Source organism: Pteropus vampyrus, unplaced genomic scaffold (assembly GCF_000151845.1).
Source record: "Pteropus vampyrus isolate Shadow unplaced genomic scaffold, Pvam_2.0 Scaffold146, whole genome shotgun sequence".
Lineage (NCBI taxonomy): Eukaryota > Metazoa > Chordata > Mammalia > Chiroptera > Pteropodidae > Pteropus > Pteropus vampyrus.
The window spans coordinates 4366619-4385079 of NW_011888927.1; the positions used below are offsets into that span (position 1 = coordinate 4366619).

The following is an 18461-nucleotide window of genomic DNA, read 5'->3' on the forward strand; positions in this document are numbered from 1 at the left end:
GGGAAGAAAGATGTGTAGTATGAAGGATTTGGCTTTTTAACATTTTATGTTAATAGGGATGTTGAGAAATGAGATTCTTTTTGTCTTCAAAGCCTTTAAAACATGCTGAAGACCACTAACGTAATCAATGGAATCCTGTGAGGAATTGTATTAGTATCATTTGTGGCTTGAAGCTTGGCAGTCCTTTAGGAGACTTTAAAGAGTTTTTATATTATAACCTCTGTGGCTCCATTTTTCTATTACCTTTTATTAACTGAAAACATTGAACTTCTGTCAACAGGAATTCAAACTTCAGAGTAATTTTGATGGGAATGAACTCAGGCCACTCTGAAGTTTATACTAAAATGTTAAGTTACAGAAAATTGTGGAGTAAATTGTTCTTTCAAAATGCTTACTTACAAAGAAACACAACCTCTTATTTCCTGTAGGCTGCATTGCGTCAGATTACTGATAAAGCTCGTGAATTTGGAGCTGGTCCTTTGTTTAATCAGATTCTTCCTCTACTAATGTCTCCAACACTTGAGGATCAAGAGCGTCATTTACTTGTCAAAGTTATTGACAGAATATTATACAAACTTGATGACTTAGTTCGACCATATGTGCACAAGGTTTGATATTTTTTTTAATGTAAAAGGAATGCGTGGATTTTTTTTTTTACTGACTTACATATATTTGTGAAATTTAAAAATTCTAAAACAATAACTTTTTTAGATGATATACGTTTACAGTAAAAAGGAAAATTTTGTCCCCTTGCAAGATAGTTATTAATGTTAGATTTGCATGTCTTCTCAGACCTTTTTATTTGCACAAACATACATCACACAAGTATGTATATGTGTATACTTGTGTTTTTAAATTATATAAATGACATACTATAATAATTACATGAATATAATTTTGTTACATGAGGATGGCATTAGTAATTAGTGTGAAAATTTAGCTCCTTCTCTTTTTCAGATCCTTGTAGTTATTGAACCATTGTTGATTGATGAAGATTACTATGCAAGAGTGGAAGGCCGAGAGATTATTTCTAATTTGGCAAAGGTATTTACGTTATATTTCTAGAGAATAAAGTTTTATATCTGTTGATGGGATTATTTGACTATGGAAGAAAATGGTTGAGGGTTAATGTCATCAGCTCATGATGGTCCCTTTTTCTTGACCTTTTAGGCTGCTGGTCTGGCTACTATGATCTCTACCATGAGGCCTGATATAGATAACATGGATGAATATGTCCGTAACACAACAGCTAGAGCTTTTGCTGTTGTAGCCTCTGCCCTGGGCATTCCTTCTTTATTGCCCTTCTTAAAGGCTGTGTGCAAAAGCAAGAAGTCCTGGCAAGCGAGACATACTGGTATTAAGATTGTACAGCAGATAGCTATTCTCATGGGCTGTGCCATCTTGCCACATCTGAGAAGTTTAGTTGAAATCATTGAACATGGTAAGTTGTTATATAACTTTATCTTTCATATGACAAGTGTCCTGAAATTTGGGCTACTGGTTTATATGGATAATAAGGGCTTTAACTACATAAATATATAGTTTATGATGGGATTCGTGATATATGCTATTAGGCTTTGATTCATATTAGCTTTTGCCTACGTTTGTCTAATGTGAACAGATTTTGCAGTTAGATTATATTGCTAGAATCTGGTCGATGATGTAGAAATTAGGTAATATTATTGCTTAGTTAAAACTTATGTTTGGTTTTATAGGTCTTGTGGATGAGCAGCAGAAAGTTCGGACCATTAGTGCTTTGGCCATTGCTGCCTTGGCTGAAGCAGCAACTCCTTATGGTATCGAATCTTTTGATTCTGTATTAAAGCCTCTATGGAAGGGTATTCGCCAACACAGAGGAAAGGTAATATCCACCAATTAGATTTTTTTTCCTACTCATAGAAGCTAAGGCAACTTAAATCTAATTTTTTTAAGTATATATATTTTTATTTTAAAATAGGGTTTGGCTGCCTTCTTAAAGGCTATTGGGTATCTTATTCCTCTCATGGATGCAGAATATGCCAACTACTATACTAGAGAAGTGATGTTAATCCTTATTCGAGAATTTCAGTCTCCTGATGAAGAAATGAAGAAAATTGTGCTGAAGGTAATTGTTTCAAATTATTGTTCCAGATTTGTTCATCTAAGTTGGGTGTGTTTCATGGTTGAAAGAGAATTTTAAAGCAGTTAAAAAGAAAAACCTAATCCTATATATTAAGCCAAGACTGTATTTACTATTACTATTTCTTAACCTTTTAGGTAGTAAAACAGTGTTGTGGAACAGATGGTGTAGAAGCAAACTACATTAAAACAGAGATTCTTCCTCCCTTTTTTAAACACTTCTGGCAGCACAGAATGGCTTTGGATAGAAGAAATTACCGCCAGGTAAGCTTTAATTCTAAAAAATATTTTCAAACAACTCTTTCAACTAATTCTTTAGCCACTTTGAATGAATGTTACATATTATTTTTTGTCCCGATAACCTCACGGTTTGTATGTGCTTAATTGTGAAAGGAGATGGATTTTATTAACTTCCATTTTGATTTTACATTATAGGATACATACCCAACTATGAATTGATGTTTTTGTCTAGTAAATGAAATGCTTGGTCTGGCTAGGTGAAACATGAATATAATTTTACCTTAAATCACCTTTAAATCACTTTTATCTTAACGTATTAAAAATAGTTAATTTTTTTCAGCGTGCTTACTAGCGGAATAGTATTTTTAGAATATTTGGTTTTTATGATGTCTGTTTATTTCCTTGAAAGAGCAATAAATTTAATGTTTTTTTCCTCCTCATTTTAGTTAGTTGATACTACTGTGGAGTTGGCAAACAAAGTAGGTGCTGCAGAAATTATATCCAGGATTGTGGATGATCTGAAAGATGAAGCTGAACAGTACAGAAAAATGGTGATGGAAACAATTGAGAAAATTATGGGCAACTTGGGAGCAGCAGATATCGATCATAAACTTGAAGAACAGCTGATTGATGGTATTCTTTATGCTTTCCAAGAACAGACTACAGAGGTAATAATACTGATTATAGCAAGTAGCCATTGACTTTCATATTTGTGAAAAAGCATATTACTTTTCAAGCAAATATCACTAAAAAGTAATTAAATTTGAAATAATTTTTTAAATGCTCATGTTCTCATTCGGTTGGCTATGAGAAACAGTCTTCCACCTCAAAATTTTAGATTTCATTTTGGAATATCAGTACATTTGAACAAACTAAATTCTAGTTCCCAATAAATGTAGGTTTTTGTTTTAGTTTTTTTCTTTCTGTTTTTTTATTTAACTTGGCCTTTTTTTTTTTTTTTTTTTAGGACTCAGTAATGTTGAATGGGTTTGGCACCGTGGTCAATGCTCTTGGCAAACGAGTCAAACCTTACTTGCCTCAGATCTGTGGTACGGTTTTGTGGCGTTTAAATAACAAATCAGCTAAAGTTAGGCAACAGGCAGCTGACTTGATCTCTCGAACTGCTGTTGTCATGAAGACTTGTCAAGAGGTAAACTTTTACGTCAGATTTTTATTTCTTCACCAAATAGTTAATGCGAATAATAACATTTTAACATATTTCTTTTATTGCAGGAAAAATTGATGGGGCACTTGGGTGTTGTTTTATACGAGTATTTGGGTGAAGAGTACCCTGAAGTACTGGGCAGCATTCTTGGAGCACTGAAGGCCATTGTAAATGTAATAGGTATGAAATTTGCTGGTCATGTAAAAATTTTTTTGTTTTGATTTTTAACTTACTTTTTTTTTTTTTTAAAGTAAAATATAGAATCATACTTAGGAGTTGAGTAATGATTTCTGATACTTTTTAAAGTACTTCATAATTTTAGTTAATGCAGGGAATGTCACAGTAGTCTTATCTCCCAAGACGCATTTATATTTTACTTTAGAAGAGAAAAGAGGGCAAGTTTAGGATCTGCAAGAAAGGTAGAAATAGTCACAACTCAAAATAAAAATAGTGTCTTATCTGAAATATATTCAGTGGGGTGGGACAACTTTGAAGTTTTAATTTAGTTTTAGGACAAAATATATGTTTGTTTAACCTTGAATTAATAAGTGATTATGGCAGGTTTTTCTGCTTACTGTCAAGTTACTGGAATATAACCAGAGAGAAAAGTGAATTGCTCAAGTTATTGTTTTTATTTATATCTAGTTCTTAAAAACTATCCATTTTTCTAACCCAAAATAAAAATACAAGTATATTATAAATGCTCTGGGATATGGACAGTAAAGCTTTTATTCTTTAAGGCCATTATGATGAAGCAAAAAAAAAAAAATGGTCTTGTGTTTAATCCTGCATTGTAATTGAACATAATTATTGAAAAGTAACTTTTACAGGGGTTAGAGGGGCAGAAATAACCTAGCAGGTCATAATAGCTGGCTGTGCCAGCCACTGTATCTCTTCTGTTAGTAAGGAATTTTTATGCAATATAGATCTTTGAACCATTGCACTTAACATATAATCCCCAATTCAGCCCTGTTCTCTATACTTGAAAATAATTACTTGCCAAAAGTCAGTTACGTGGCTACTTGTGAGGCTCTAGTTTTCAAGGAGTTGTAAACCATATTGTTCGTCAGGGACACATGGGAAAAGCAATGGAGAGAGAATCAGAGCAAGCAGTTCTAGTTAGAGCAAGAGCCCCTGCCAGCTGCCTCCTTTTTTCTCTCTTCATAGGTGTAAATACCATCCAAGTATGCCCTGCATTGCAGGGAGACTGGAGATCTGTTTGTTTTGCAGTTAAAGGGTAAGGGGGCCCTTTCTGGACAATTTTGCTTTAATTTACATGTCTACCTCTGGCTTATATTGATGTGTACGGCCGGAACATAAGTTGTCCCCATATTTAAATGTCAGTGTACAAATACATTTCAGAACCAAATAAAACTTTTTTTGTTGAGTATCCATCATTCTTTAAGTCACTTCACTAATTTCTTTCATTTCTATGCATAATCAGAAGTTGTTAATAAAGAGTTAAAAACAATTTTGAGTCTGGTTAGAATCTGGGGTTTTTTCTTTCCATAGGCAGCTATTAAGTTTATGTTTATGTCTAGTCATATATATTATATTGTTAAGTAAAAGGAAAAGTGAACAAAGATTGCAGTTCAAATGTTAATTGATAGTGTGTTGACTTCTATTAAATAGGTATGCATAAGATGACTCCACCAATTAAAGATCTGCTGCCTAGACTCACCCCTATCTTAAAGAACAGGCATGAAAAAGTACAAGAGAATTGTATCGATCTTGTTGGACGTATTGCTGACAGGTAAGCAGATTAAACATTTTTACAAGTGGTATTTGCTTTCACATTTAACCACTTTATTTACTTTGTAAGTTTGTTTAATGTTGCTAATGTAAGTATATATGGTCAGGCTACCTAGTATTAATATTTTTCAGTGAAATTTTAACTCGTAGTGGGGCATGGCAGTATAGTTTTAAAACTAAATCATTTTTTCTGGAGTAATATTTTTATTTAATGCTTAAAGTTGGTAATTATTTGAGAACCAAATTTGCAAGTTTACCTTTTGAAACTTCTTACTGATATAAAATTAACTTTTTTTTAAATTAGGGGAGCTGAATATGTATCAGCAAGGGAGTGGATGAGGATTTGCTTTGAGCTTTTGGAGCTCTTAAAAGCTCACAAAAAAGCTATTCGTAGAGCTACAGTCAACACATTTGGTTATATTGCAAAGGCCATTGGGTAAGTACTATTTATTTCCATTATACGTATTGTTTACTTTGTAATAAACCCACTGTGACATTGAAAATGTTTCTGTACTAATTTCAGAACTTATTGTGAATACAGTTGAGGATGCATTTCATTTAACCACTAACTTTCATTTTTTGTAATGTTTTTCTTAAATTTAAGTTGAATTAAAAATAAGTGGGAGGTTTTAAATTTTTATTTAATCACACCAGATATTTTCAGAGAGGGAAACTACTATTCTCAAAATAATTTCAAATTTTTGGTGGTCCTTTTTAGGATCCTGCTTGAGATATTAAGGCCAGTTCTTAATTTAAAAAATTCAGATCTTTATATTAGTGCTATGTGTGTTTTAAAAATATTTTTCTAAAAATCCACAGACAACCAAATTAAAGCTGTTTTTTAAATCTATAGCTGTTTGCTTTCATGCCTTCACAACCAAACTACTATATGTATGTGTGGCTTAATAACAGAGAAGATGTTTTCAATCAATAAAACATAACTAACATCAGATTAATTAGATGAAGTCATCCCACTACCCCCTTTTTGATAGCAGTAATAGTAATTCTGTTAGTTTCAAGTAAGTTTAGTGCAAACCTACACTGGAGATCCCAGGGATTGTACCCGGGGCCTCATATGGAAAAAAGATTTTATGTGTTGTGGCATGGGAGACCTCGGTTTGGGTACTACTGTAAGGGTGCCTCACATTTCAGGAAATTTACTAAAGACCAAAATTCCATATGAAAGTGAATCCACTTGAGCTTTTTCTTTAAAATGGACATTTTAATTTAAATGAAGTTCTTAAGTAGAAACAATAATGCCAGTGACTTGAAAGTATTGTATTTTATCATAAAATTATTACGTTCCCAGTGATTACTTACCATAAAGTTTCATTACTTTATATTTTTTCTTTTCCCTCTGAAAAAAACTTTTGACTTGCAATCTAACAGTTGTTGATGACATTTATTTATTTATTTTTTCCAGTCCTCATGATGTACTGGCTACACTTTTAAACAACCTCAAAGTTCAGGAAAGGCAGAACAGAGTTTGTACTACTGTAGCAATAGCTATTGTTGCCGAAACATGTTCACCCTTCACAGTACTACCTGCCTTAATGAATGAATACAGAGTTCCTGAACTGAATGTTCAAAATGGAGTGTTAAAATCACTTTCCTTCTTGTTTGAATATATTGGTGAAATGGGAAAGGACTACATTTATGCTGTAACACCATTACTTGAAGATGCTTTAATGGATAGGTAAGTGAATTGAACTAAATGTAAGAAAATAGTTATAATTCTTCCTTTATTTTAGAATGTATGGAAATAATTATAATGTGACCTATTTGTTGTGATGCAGTTAAGAAGGGGGACTATTAGCTTGGATATTTATGAAACTATTAATATGACTTTTATGATCTTCAAATAATAAATGTTACAATTCCCCAGATTATTCTCTTCCAAGTGCCCCCTCTCCTTTTTAATTTTCTTTATGTGTTAGACTAGATTATATGTTGAAAACCAGTAATCGATCAACTTTTATTTTAAACGTTAATTAATTTCAAATAATTAGAGAAAATGATGAGTACAAGCTTACTGATGTGGCAGAGACCTTTTTACTTTTTAGTTTGTTATAGCAGGTGAAGCAAAGATTTCTGTTAGGTGTGAACTACTGAACATAGTCTGCCAGAGACAAACTATTCCAATTGCATGGTGGTGACCACTGATACACTACTGCTTGAGTTATTTGACATCCAGATTCCTGATACTTTTAACCATCTAGACTGACATAGAGCTTTTAAAACACAAAAGTAAAGAACATGTAAGGGCAAGTTCAAAGTCCAAGTAGGAAGGGAAAGGACTATTTTATTGCCTTTATCTTTTAAAGAAAGATAACTATTCAGGTTAGAGCCCATTCAGTTATTTCTGTTTATAGATTAAAGTTACACATTAATGAGCTTCCAATAGGGAGACTTGACAGGACTCAACAAATTCTCTCAAGGTATATATGTAAGACATGGGGACGGAATAAGAATCATGCTCTGTAAAAGTCTGGCCAGCTGGGGCTCAGAATAGTAGGAGTAAATGATATGTATTCCATATTCTTCAGTGAGATGTGCCTCAACATTATGGTGCAGTCATTGATTTATGTGACCAGTAGTTAAAAATTAAGTTGTGTGTACTAACTAGTTGAAGATAGTAACGCCAATGAAAATTACTAAATGAAAAGACCAATACTTTAGTTGGGAAATTTATTAATGAAGAATACTGCCTTGCTATGAAGCTTAATAGATTAAATATTATCATAAAAGAAATAAGGATACTAGTAAGTTCAAGTATGAACTCATTTTTTTATCCATCGCAAACCCATTTTCCGATATTCGTACTTAGTTGAGTAACTATGAAATGAATAATTCAGTTATTTATCATAGATTCAGTTAACATGGTAGATGATAGCGCTCTTTTCTGTAGGTTTAAAAAAATTATCGGTCCTTCTCTTGCTCTCTCTAAATTGAGTTATTGAATGAAACTTAAAATTTATAAAGGGCAGGGATTTAATTTTAGTTACTTATTGTATACCAGTATTGAATTACTTTCAAAGGTTTTAAATTTATAGTTTAAAATGAGATATTACTGTTAGTCACTCATATGTGGAGTCATGTGACCCATCTTTAGTAGCTTACTAAAATGTATACTCCACAGAGCTCTTGATCATATTCCATCAGTGGTTTAGTATAGAAAATATGGCTTATTTTTGAGCCATAGTGAAGTCTGAGTCATTAAAGCAAAAGTTCTCAAGTAAAATGAGTCCGTCTAAAGGCATTCTATGTCACATACATAAGATATGAGGATGGCTCTGCATCTCTTCCATGCACTGAATTTATAATTTAGTTTCTAATGGACTGGCTGGCATTTCCTGTAAAACTAAGACTGTATCTTAAAGAGCTTTTTTTCCCCATTGCAGGGACCTTGTACACAGACAGACGGCTAGTGCAGTGGTGCAACACATGTCACTTGGGGTTTATGGATTTGGTTGTGAAGATTCATTGAATCACTTGTTGAACTACGTATGGCCCAATGTGTTTGAGACATCTCCTCATGTAATTCAGGCAGTTATGGGAGCCCTGGAGGGCTTGAGAGTTGCTATTGGACCATGTAGAATGTTGCAGTATTGTTTACAGGTAGGTTAACTATTTTTAAAAGATTACTCAATAAAAAAAAATAATTTAGTTGAATTAAGTCACTGTTCTTAATTTTCGATAGAGTATATGGTGCCATATGGCAAATATACAGTTGTGGGGGGAGAGGGGTTAGATTTTGTCTTTGCCCACTGCAGTTTTGTGCAATTGTCAGGTTTTTTCCCTTTCTTAAAGGGAAATGTTTGGAATTTTATTTATGGTTTGTTGTATTCTTGAAAATTGAAATAATGTAATCTTTTAATTATTCTAGGGTTTGTTTCACCCAGCCCGGAAAGTCAGAGATGTGTATTGGAAAATTTACAACTCCATCTACATTGGTTCACAGGATGCTCTCATAGCACATTACCCAAGAATCTACAATGATGATAAGAACACCTATATTCGTTATGAACTTGACTATATCTTATAATTTTATTGTTTATTTTGTGTTTAATGCACAGCTATTTCACACCTTAAACTTGCTTTGATTTGGTGATGTAAACTTTTAAACATTGCAGATCAGCATAGAACTGGTCATAGAGGAAGAGCTAGAAATCCAGTAGCATGATTTTTAAATAACCTGTCTTTGTTTTTGATGTTAAACAGTAAACGCCAGTAGCGACCAAGAACACAGTGACTACACACACTATACTGGAGGGATTTCATTTTTAATTCATCTTTATGAAGATTTAGAATTCATTCCTTGTGTTTAAAGGGAATGTTAATTGAGAAATAAACATTTGTGTACAAAATGCTAACTTGTGTGTGTTTTTTGAACATGACTTGTAAAATGCGGAACTTGATAAAGTACTGGTATGTGTAGAATAAGTGGCTTAATTTCATTTTCTGTCACCTGGTTTATGGAAAGTAGCAGAATATAAACTATATAAAGTGATGGCGTCTTTGTCAAAATTTCATTGTTGTGTTGATAATGACAATGAGAAAAGTCGCTTTGGGGGTATTCATCTCAAACTAGCACAACCGTTCCATCACCATAGAAAATATAGCACCTATGCTGAACTGTCTTGAATATTATTTTGCACTTTCATAGCGCCTTTCACTTGATTTCTCAGAATGCTTTATGAACATGAAGTGATTCAGGTCATGTCCAACTGTTGACTAGTCTGTTTAGAAAGTGGAGAAGGTATCTATTTCAAAACTGCTTTCCGTCTAGTTGGAGTGAGGCTACTTAAGTAATGCTACTAGAATAAGACAATCTGGGCTCTGTTCCATGTCATAAGCCACTATTCAACATTATATTTAGTAAATACCTGTTGAGCACCTACTGTATACCAACCACTGTGCTTAGTGTAGGGGATGCAAAGATGCCTTTGACCTGCCCCTTGACCTTAAGAAACGAAGTATAATGGAAATGGAACTACATCTAGGTATATATTACTTATGTACTGTGATATACAATTGCAGCAGCTAAAATGTCTAAGTTTGTTTAATTTTTGCATTTTGGAATTAGATAAATTGATGTATAGGTAGCAAGCGTAAACAAATGCTGTTAAATTCTAGATAAATGGAGCATTAGGCAGTACTTAGTATTTTTTGGCAAATATTTTAAGTATATTTTGAGCATTTCCTAATTTTCAGGCCAAGACTGACTTAGTCCTTCGGCTACCCATAGCTTTTTTGTTTTGTCTCCCTGTTAGTACTTCTGTGAACTCTAATGGAAAATGAGATTGCAGCAGCATGTGCATAGGATGACTGCCACTGTAAGTAAAACCATTATACAGGGACTAGAAAGTTTGTTCCTCGAACTGCTAAAGGGCTCCCTATTTTGGAGGCTTACATGAGAAACAGTTAACTGGCTGACTTTTACAGAGCCAATATTGAGCATTAGTTGACTCTCCAGGAAAAATTTGTAACTCCTTATTGTTCTTTGATATAACTTTGTGACAACAGGTCAATGTGTACTAAAACAATTTCCAAAAATATTTTCCCATTCTTAGAAGTTTTTGTAACAGTCCACATACAACTCGAAATCTTTCTGTTCACTAATTACTGTAAAGTGACCTTAAGTAATTATGAATCATGAAAAAGAACAATTACATTTCAAAGCCAGAATTTGATTTTAAATCAGTCTTAAGAAAATTTATATTTTTACTTCCAGTACTAGCATAATGTCAATTTGCTTGGGCCCTTGATGTTTATAGGAAATAACAATGTTTTGCAGTGACAATGTGGAGCAAAAGAGACTAGTCACCTTAAGTGACTTTACTGATGCACATAATTTGAGGACAGGTGAGGTAAATACCGAAGGCTACAACCTTTAAAGTTGGGACCAAATAGAAGCTCACAGATGTTCGTATTTTATATGGCTTATTATTGAATAAGGAAAGCATTTTGTGATACACTTAAGTGAAAGACGCTATGTGAAGTTTTAACTATCTTTCAAAGACTTTTCTTTTGCACTTTTCTTTTGGTGTTTCTTAAAGCCAAACTTAAGAAGGAAGAAATTAATGTTCTTAAGGGTTGGTGGGTGGGTTTTTCTGTGGGCTTTTGTTGGCTTTTCTGTGGGCCCTCTAATGGAATTGATCTCTTTGGCTGTTCAATTTTTTTCATTTTGTATTTTTAAAATTTGTTGTATGGTGCCCTGTGAGCATCAAGTACCACCAAATGAATAAAACTTATTATATCTAAAGTCTTTAGACCAGTTTTTAATCTTAGTTGACTCTGTTGCTATTGCACTACAGTTGTGGTTGTGCCATTTTAATAATCTTTCTGGGTTTTCAAAACAAGGGAACTTAATGTTGAAAAACCAAAGAACTTAATTGAATATGAAACTGAAAAAGACATTTGCAACCATATAGATTCAATTGTTTGGAGTTTTGGTTTCTGTTGCCTCTTAAATCCCATAATGTTAAAAGGAGCAGAAAAATCTGTTATCGCAGGGTTTTTCAACCTTGACATTATTGACATTTTGTTTGGGCCAGACCTTCAATGTGAGGTGCTGTTATGGGCACTGTAGGATGTTGAGCAGCATCACTGATCTCTGGCCACTAGATGCTAGTAGCACCCTCACCCCAGCTGTGACAACCTAAAATGCCTCCAGGTATTGTCACATCCTTTGGAGGATAAAATCTGTCTAGCTTGGGAACCACTGAGACTTGTTTAAGCAGGACTCACATAGGTCTGATAAAATTAAAGCAAGGTAAAAATTTCATTTTAGGCAGTTGCTTAGGAAATAACTAGAAATACTATTTCACAAATACTTAAACACCTACCTTGGGTGTAGCTCTGCATTAGTCTGGGGAGAAGCAAGCAGAAAACAATATGTTGACTGCTCTTTGGTCCTCAGAGCATCTTGTGGCACAGTAGGAGCCAGGTGTGCAGTGTTGTGGTTGGTGCCCCACGTGGAATGCAGTCGTTCAGGGCCCCAGATGTCATCTGTGAGAGTGGGTCTGTGGTATAGCTGGAGAAAGAGGTTGGGCAGGGCACAGAGGCCCTTTTCTCCCTGTAAAGTGGTTAGGAAGCCATAGAATTTACGGTGACTTGATAGAGGGTTTAGGTTTCCAAAGCAGTCAAGAAGATACATAGGTAGGAGGAAGTCAGTGTAAATAAACTAGAGAGCAGGTCGGTGACATTTTTAGTGTTCATGCTAGAAAAACAAGTTTTAAAATTTTATTAATAGTTATTTTACAGTCTAAAATAGACATGCTTGTATGTCATGTTGGACGAATAGATTTTCTTATGGCCTAATAAAATTTTTTTGAAGGAGATTTTTAACATGTTAGTGAGAGGCTCTGGAGGGGATTTAGTCTGAAGTGTTATCCTGGAATATCTTTGTGCTAGGAATAAACTTAGAAATAGGGTAAATTACTGTTTCTATGTCTAACTTCCTCCAAACTTATCTAAATTCAACAAGTAAAATCTTGTTACATTTGCTCTTTTTAAATAGTGTGATTTCATGAAAGTTTTCTATTGCTATTTCTGTAGAGGAATTTGGGACTAGAAAAAATGAGCAAAAGAGAGCAAGTATCTGAGTTTCTGATGAGTTGGAAAGTGGTGGAAGTTGGCACAGATAGATTTTTTTGGACAGGAGTAAAAATGCCTTAGTGTAAGGTGATGTAGTGGGATGTAGGTATGAAAAATTTGTCCATGGCATATCAGAAAATAATATAAAAATAGTTTTACTGCTGCTTTAGAAACAAGTAGACCAAAGTGAGGAAAATAAGACTTGAACAGAAAAATTCAACCCTCTCCCCTCTAAAAAGTGAAAATCTGGTAAAGTTTAACAATGTGTAGCATGTAACGTGTAGTGTGTAATATGCAACTGGATGCACTGCATAGTTTTGTCATGAAGCAGAATATAATTTACACATTTAGGAAGAAAATCTCAGCACCAACATGATCAAGGAAGAACTTTTCACGTGCCATTGTCTAGGTCATTGCTACTCAGTGTGGTCTGGAAATCAGCATCAGTGTCACTTGGAGCTTTTTAGAAATACAGACTTAGGCACTCCATCCCAGACATACTGAATGAGAATCTGCATTTAGTAAGATCCTCAGGTGATTTATATGTACATTAAAACTTGAGAAGCGATAGTCTAGGGCACTACTCCATCCCAATGTGGTAATGATATGGTAATAAAAAGGACAAAAATACCTATTTAGGTGTGGAAGCCTATAGATAGAATAGCCAAGGGGTGGTCAGAACATCCCCAGGATGGCACTTTGCTGAAACCTGGGTGAAATCAAAAGGGAAGGAACTAAAGAAATTGTATAACAATTGCTTTTTCAAATAAAGCTATGGTATGGACTGAATGTTTGTGTCCCCCAGAATTCATATGTTGAAACCCTAATCTCTAATGTGATAATATTAAGAGATGGAGCCTTTGGGAGGTAATTAGGTCATGAGGGTGGAGCCATCATGAATAGGATTAGTGCCCATATAAAGAAGAAATGTGAGTGCTGTCATTCTCTTTCTGCTCTATGCCTTGTCAGGATTCAATGAGAAGATGGCCATCTGTAAACTAGGAAGCAAGCAGGCCCTCACCACATACTGGATCTTGCTGGCACCTTGATCTTGGAATTCCTAGCCTCCCAAACTGTAAGGAATAAATGTATTAAGCCACCCAGTCTGTGGTGTTCTGTCATAGCAGCCTGAACTGAATAAGACAGGAAGTTAGGTCAGTGTAGTCAATAAACCTCATAGGTATATATATTCGTGTTACTTCTCCTACTAAACTAGTTGACATTGGTTGTGGGGTCATTTTCTTGAGGCTGGTACGAGCTGGAGTGGAGCTGGAGCCAGACAGCCTGTTGAGAATGCTCTCCCTGCCTTTACCATGTCCGAAGGGAAGAGGAGAATGGGGAGTTGACAGTATGGGCTTACCAATTGGCTCTAGAGCTTGTCATAACTTGTCAGGACTTGGATTTATAACCTGGATGTGCAACTCAATGACTGTGATCTTGGGCAAGTTATTTTATCTCTCTATGCTTCAGTTTCCTAATTTGTAGAATGGTGATAATAATACCTACTTTAGTATCTGGAGGTCCTTGTGAAGATTAGCTGAGACAATGCCTATAAATTAAAATGCCTAAGCATAGTGCTTAATAAATGTAGCAGGTGTTGATATAGCTTATTTTTATTATCATGAGGGAGGAGACCTCTGTTGTCATTACTGAAATTAGAGGGGGTGCAGATTGGTGGGTGGCTTGAGGAGAAGCACTTTGGAAACAACTGTTGAGAAAATAAGAGAAGGAACTCGTGAGGACTGCCTGATAGTCTCAAGAGATTGCAAAGTATTCCCTAGTGTTGCTCAACAGCCCAGGTGGATGGAGAAGGCATTTGGTTGGATTGATCAGCAGTGCAACAGGAGTAAGCATTAGGGCATTGGTGTCAGTGTAGTTGAAGACTTGAAAACATAGATTTGTTGTTCAAATCTTCAATTTTAGAAAGAACTGGTTTCAATGGTTAGAAACCCACCTCAAATTTTATTTCTCTGGAGATAGTGACAGGATTCTGTCTCAAATAATTAACTGAAAGATGCAGTTCAATACATTTTAATTTTCTGATGGGCATTTTACATTTTCATGGCATTGAATAATCTTGAACAAATGACCTATTCAGCTTTTGAATTTATGAAGTCATACCTTTAAGAGGATTTGTGGAATGTATTCTTAAAGGTGAAAACGGAGTATCTCCAATTTAAATCATGAGGACTTCATTCATTCATTTGACAAATATTTACTAAGTGCCAACTAATACAGGGCTAGTTGTTCTAAGCATATTTGAAAAGGTCCTCCTCTGAAAGATAGTGGAGAAAATATTGAAGTAGTAATAATAGAGGATGTAGTGTCAAAATAAAGCTGCAGGTCAAGTTCTCAGTTCAGAGGACAGCTTCCTTCATGTGGGAGAGGGAAGAGAGAAAATGTGATTAGGAGGGAGCTTGAGGAGGGTATACTCGAGTTTAACTTTTGAAGGAAAAATTGCACATATGGTGTTAGAGGGGAAAGATGAAGAGTTTTGATGAAGTAGTAGAAGCTTGGGTTGTGTCTAAGAAAGTGTGGGCTGATGGGCAGCCCTAGTGATAAGAAATAGTGGAAGATCAGATGTAGCCCCAAGAAGTTAGGGCCAGTATCTGATATGTCTGTTCAGATCTGAACCTCCAGCACCAAGTATGGTTCCTTTCTTACTAGGTACCCAATACATATCATTTATTGAACAAATGAATGAATGAGATGTACTTCAGCTTCAGTTTATGGAAAGCCTCCAAGGCCATTCTTTAAACTTTATAGACCATGGGTAACCACTGACTATTCAACATTCATTTATTCAACAAATATTTATTGAAGGTTTTAAAGTAGGGAAATGGCATGAATTGAACCGTGCTGAAGGAAGATCAATATCCCTAGTTCATTTCCTTGATCCATAGCATAAATTTATACAGAGTTTATCCAGCAAGTGTTCTCAGAGAAGAATTAGTTCAGAGCAGACACTCAGAGACTGGCTAAATCATGGCCCCCATCCAACATCGTTCTCCCATCTCCCTAACTGTGACGCTGTGGCCCTGCTGGTTGCTGCCTCTGTGCTAGTCAACCACTGCAGATGAACATGGGCCAATTATGAAAGGATTTGGTATCAGGCCGGTTTCATGTTTTTCAAATTACTTTCTTGTTTGATTCTTTCTTTAAAAGTCTAATATTTAGGGATCTGGAGGGTGTTAGAAAAATAATTTTTTATACAACATAGGGATGTAGAATACTTTGTATTTTTCAGGGGCAAATGGTTACTAGTGAACTTTTCAAAAGGCCATGGCTAATTTGACTTGTAGAACGATGGGCATGCTGGACATTTTCCTCAGGAAGAGTTGGGATGGATGAGCTGTCAGTTTTGTGCCTGGAGTTTGGCCAGCCACTCCAAGAAATCATGTATACATATCATAACAAGGTAAGGAAGCAGAAGCTGTTAATGCTCTGCTAATTTTAATGGGTTTCTTTGTCTCCACTCAATTATACATGGTTCCTACTTTTGAATATTTTTCTTAGAGGGGGAAAAAATAGCCTCTTTTTGCTCTAATAAGAAAAAGAAGTTTGTAATTAGATGTGAATGTTATCAATCATCTCTGTCCAAGAAATGTTATTAAAAGGAGATCAAGCTACCTTTGATGAAGTTACAAGTCCAGTGCATGGAGGTTTATCATGGCCTACCTGAGTTATCTCTCCATCTTCAAGGTTCGCAAATGATTTGGACTTACGAGGGGGAAAAAAGTGGCCTGAAAAGGGATGGATGATAGCTAATTATTACTTAATAATATCTCAGATTAAAGAAAAGGACGTGAAGAAAAATCCTTTTTGAATGCAATGCTGTTTTCTTGTGTGCTGAAATTTTATCTTATCAGTTTTAACAAGAATCACTTAATTGACTGGGGCTTAGAGAAAAGAGAATCATCCCTAATTATGTCAAGGTCCTGAAACAGTGAGATATGGGCAAATAAAGAATGTTGTGATGATTAGAATCTTGGTGTTCAAAAGGAAAAATGACAAAAATTACATTTATTCAATAAGCGATTTAAAACATGCCTTAATTTAATTAGTACGTTATAATTTCCAAAATGCTTTAGCATCTATTTGCTCATTTGTTCCTCAGAACAGCCTTTTGAAATAGACATTAATTATACTTATTGTACAGAGGGAAAAAAAATTAAAGCTCAGAGGTTAAGTGGCGGTGCTATTATTTGAACTATGGTTCGTCTGACTCCAGGCTGATGTTCTTTCCACTGATGCATGTATTTGGTGTTATTTTTAACTATCTTAACGATTGAAACTGGTTTTAGATCCTGTTGTTCTAGACTAATGAGAATTACATCATCTATTTTTTTTTCTGGCGGGGTGTCATTTTCTTACTAAAATTCCATAGGACCAATAAAATTAAAGAAGTCACCAGGAGATGAGGAGAATGGAAAACTTTATTATAGGGTATAGAAATAAAATGCATATTTAATGTGTGGTAGAGAGTGAACTAAAAGAAAAGAAAAAAATAATGCAAAAATTTTGCCAAAAGGCTGTTCAAAGGGAAAACATATGACTCACTGAAAGATGTACCATTGAATGAAAATGAGATAAATAATGGAAAAATGTAAATGATTAACATTTTGGTGCATGTATATTCTGTGAAAGACAAAATTGCTTTCACGAGGTGAAGCTGTATGTCCAGCACTGAGGGGAAATAGAGGAAATGAGCACTAAATTTTAAGTATCTCCTATGGGTTAAATTTTCAAATCCCATAGAAGATCACTGGGGTTTTTTGCCTTTGATGTTTTTTTCTGTTGTTTTGTGAACAATAGCTTTGATTATGTACAAATCTTTATTAGCTATTTAATAAATTCAAGTCTTGAAGTAGTGTTCTTAGTTAGCTAACAAAATATTCCCCCTCCTGTGGATGTAAATGGAATGCATGCAGAACACAGGGCAACTGCTGTTCGGATTTTCTGCTCAACAGGTCCCCTCAGGAATCTCTTTTGCTTTCCTTTGTCTTGACCTCTGACCCAGCCATACTCTGAGGCACTGTGATGAAGTGGCCCTGTGCGCCCGGCGGTCATCGGGCAGAGGAGTGGTAGCTGAGCTCCTGGGATAAGCCCACCACATAATTCAGTTCCTCTCTTGCTGTGGCCTGAACTTGCCACCCTCTTCCTGGCTTCCCTGCCCTGGCACGTATAGTTGCCACCATATGGAAAAGCCCTTTGATTCCTCCTTCACTTGGCTAGCTCCTCCTGCTCTTTCTTCAAGAATGGGCTTCTTTTACTTCATTTGGAACTCATTGGCTAAGGTGCTGCATTGGTGTGCTCCCCTAGCACCTGGTACCCACATCCCCCTCCTTGCTCCGTGTTGAAGTCACTCATTCACTCATGTGTCTTCCTCAGTGGTCAGGCGTGAGCCCGTGGACTGGGCCCAGCACCTGTCAGAGGCTTAATGCCTCTGGGCTGAGGGACTCAATGAATAGCAGCTGTCCTAATTATTTCAGATAGATTATTATTGTTGTGATTATTATTACTGTTGTATAAGAACTAGACAACAAAGCAAGCAGGCACATTTTTAAGCAAGTAATTCTTTGTTGTT

The 18461-nt window shown here is 35.3% G+C and overlaps 1 protein-coding gene across 3 annotated transcripts in view; it reads left to right on the forward strand.

The window, feature by feature from the left end:
• SF3B1 (splicing factor 3b subunit 1) overlaps positions 1-11540 on the forward strand; it is a 48038-nt gene extending 36498 nt beyond the window's left edge. Inside the window, exons 13-26 of one of the 3 annotated variants that reach the window (XM_011369227.2) lie at positions 429-608; positions 958-1044; positions 1171-1441; positions 1716-1861; positions 1958-2104; positions 2257-2382; positions 2805-3026; positions 3326-3508; positions 3592-3703; positions 5156-5276; positions 5580-5711; positions 6699-6971; positions 8677-8893; positions 9162-11540. In XM_011369227.2, coding sequence (XP_011367529.1) covers positions 429-608; positions 958-1044; positions 1171-1441; positions 1716-1861; positions 1958-2104; positions 2257-2382; positions 2805-3026; positions 3326-3508; positions 3592-3703; positions 5156-5276; positions 5580-5711; positions 6699-6971; positions 8677-8893; positions 9162-9320 — 2376 coding nt within the window. In that variant the 3' untranslated portion in view covers positions 9321-11540. Of the gene's footprint in view, positions 1-428; positions 609-957; positions 1045-1170; positions 1442-1715; positions 1862-1957; positions 2105-2256; positions 2383-2804; positions 3027-3325; positions 3509-3591; positions 3704-4690; positions 4914-5155; positions 5277-5579; positions 5712-6698; positions 6972-8676; positions 8894-9161 lie in introns of those variants that run through there. The other 2 variants (XM_011369228.2, XM_023536012.1) reach the window with 2 other exon arrangements.
• Positions 11541-18461: the final 6921 nt, after the last annotated feature.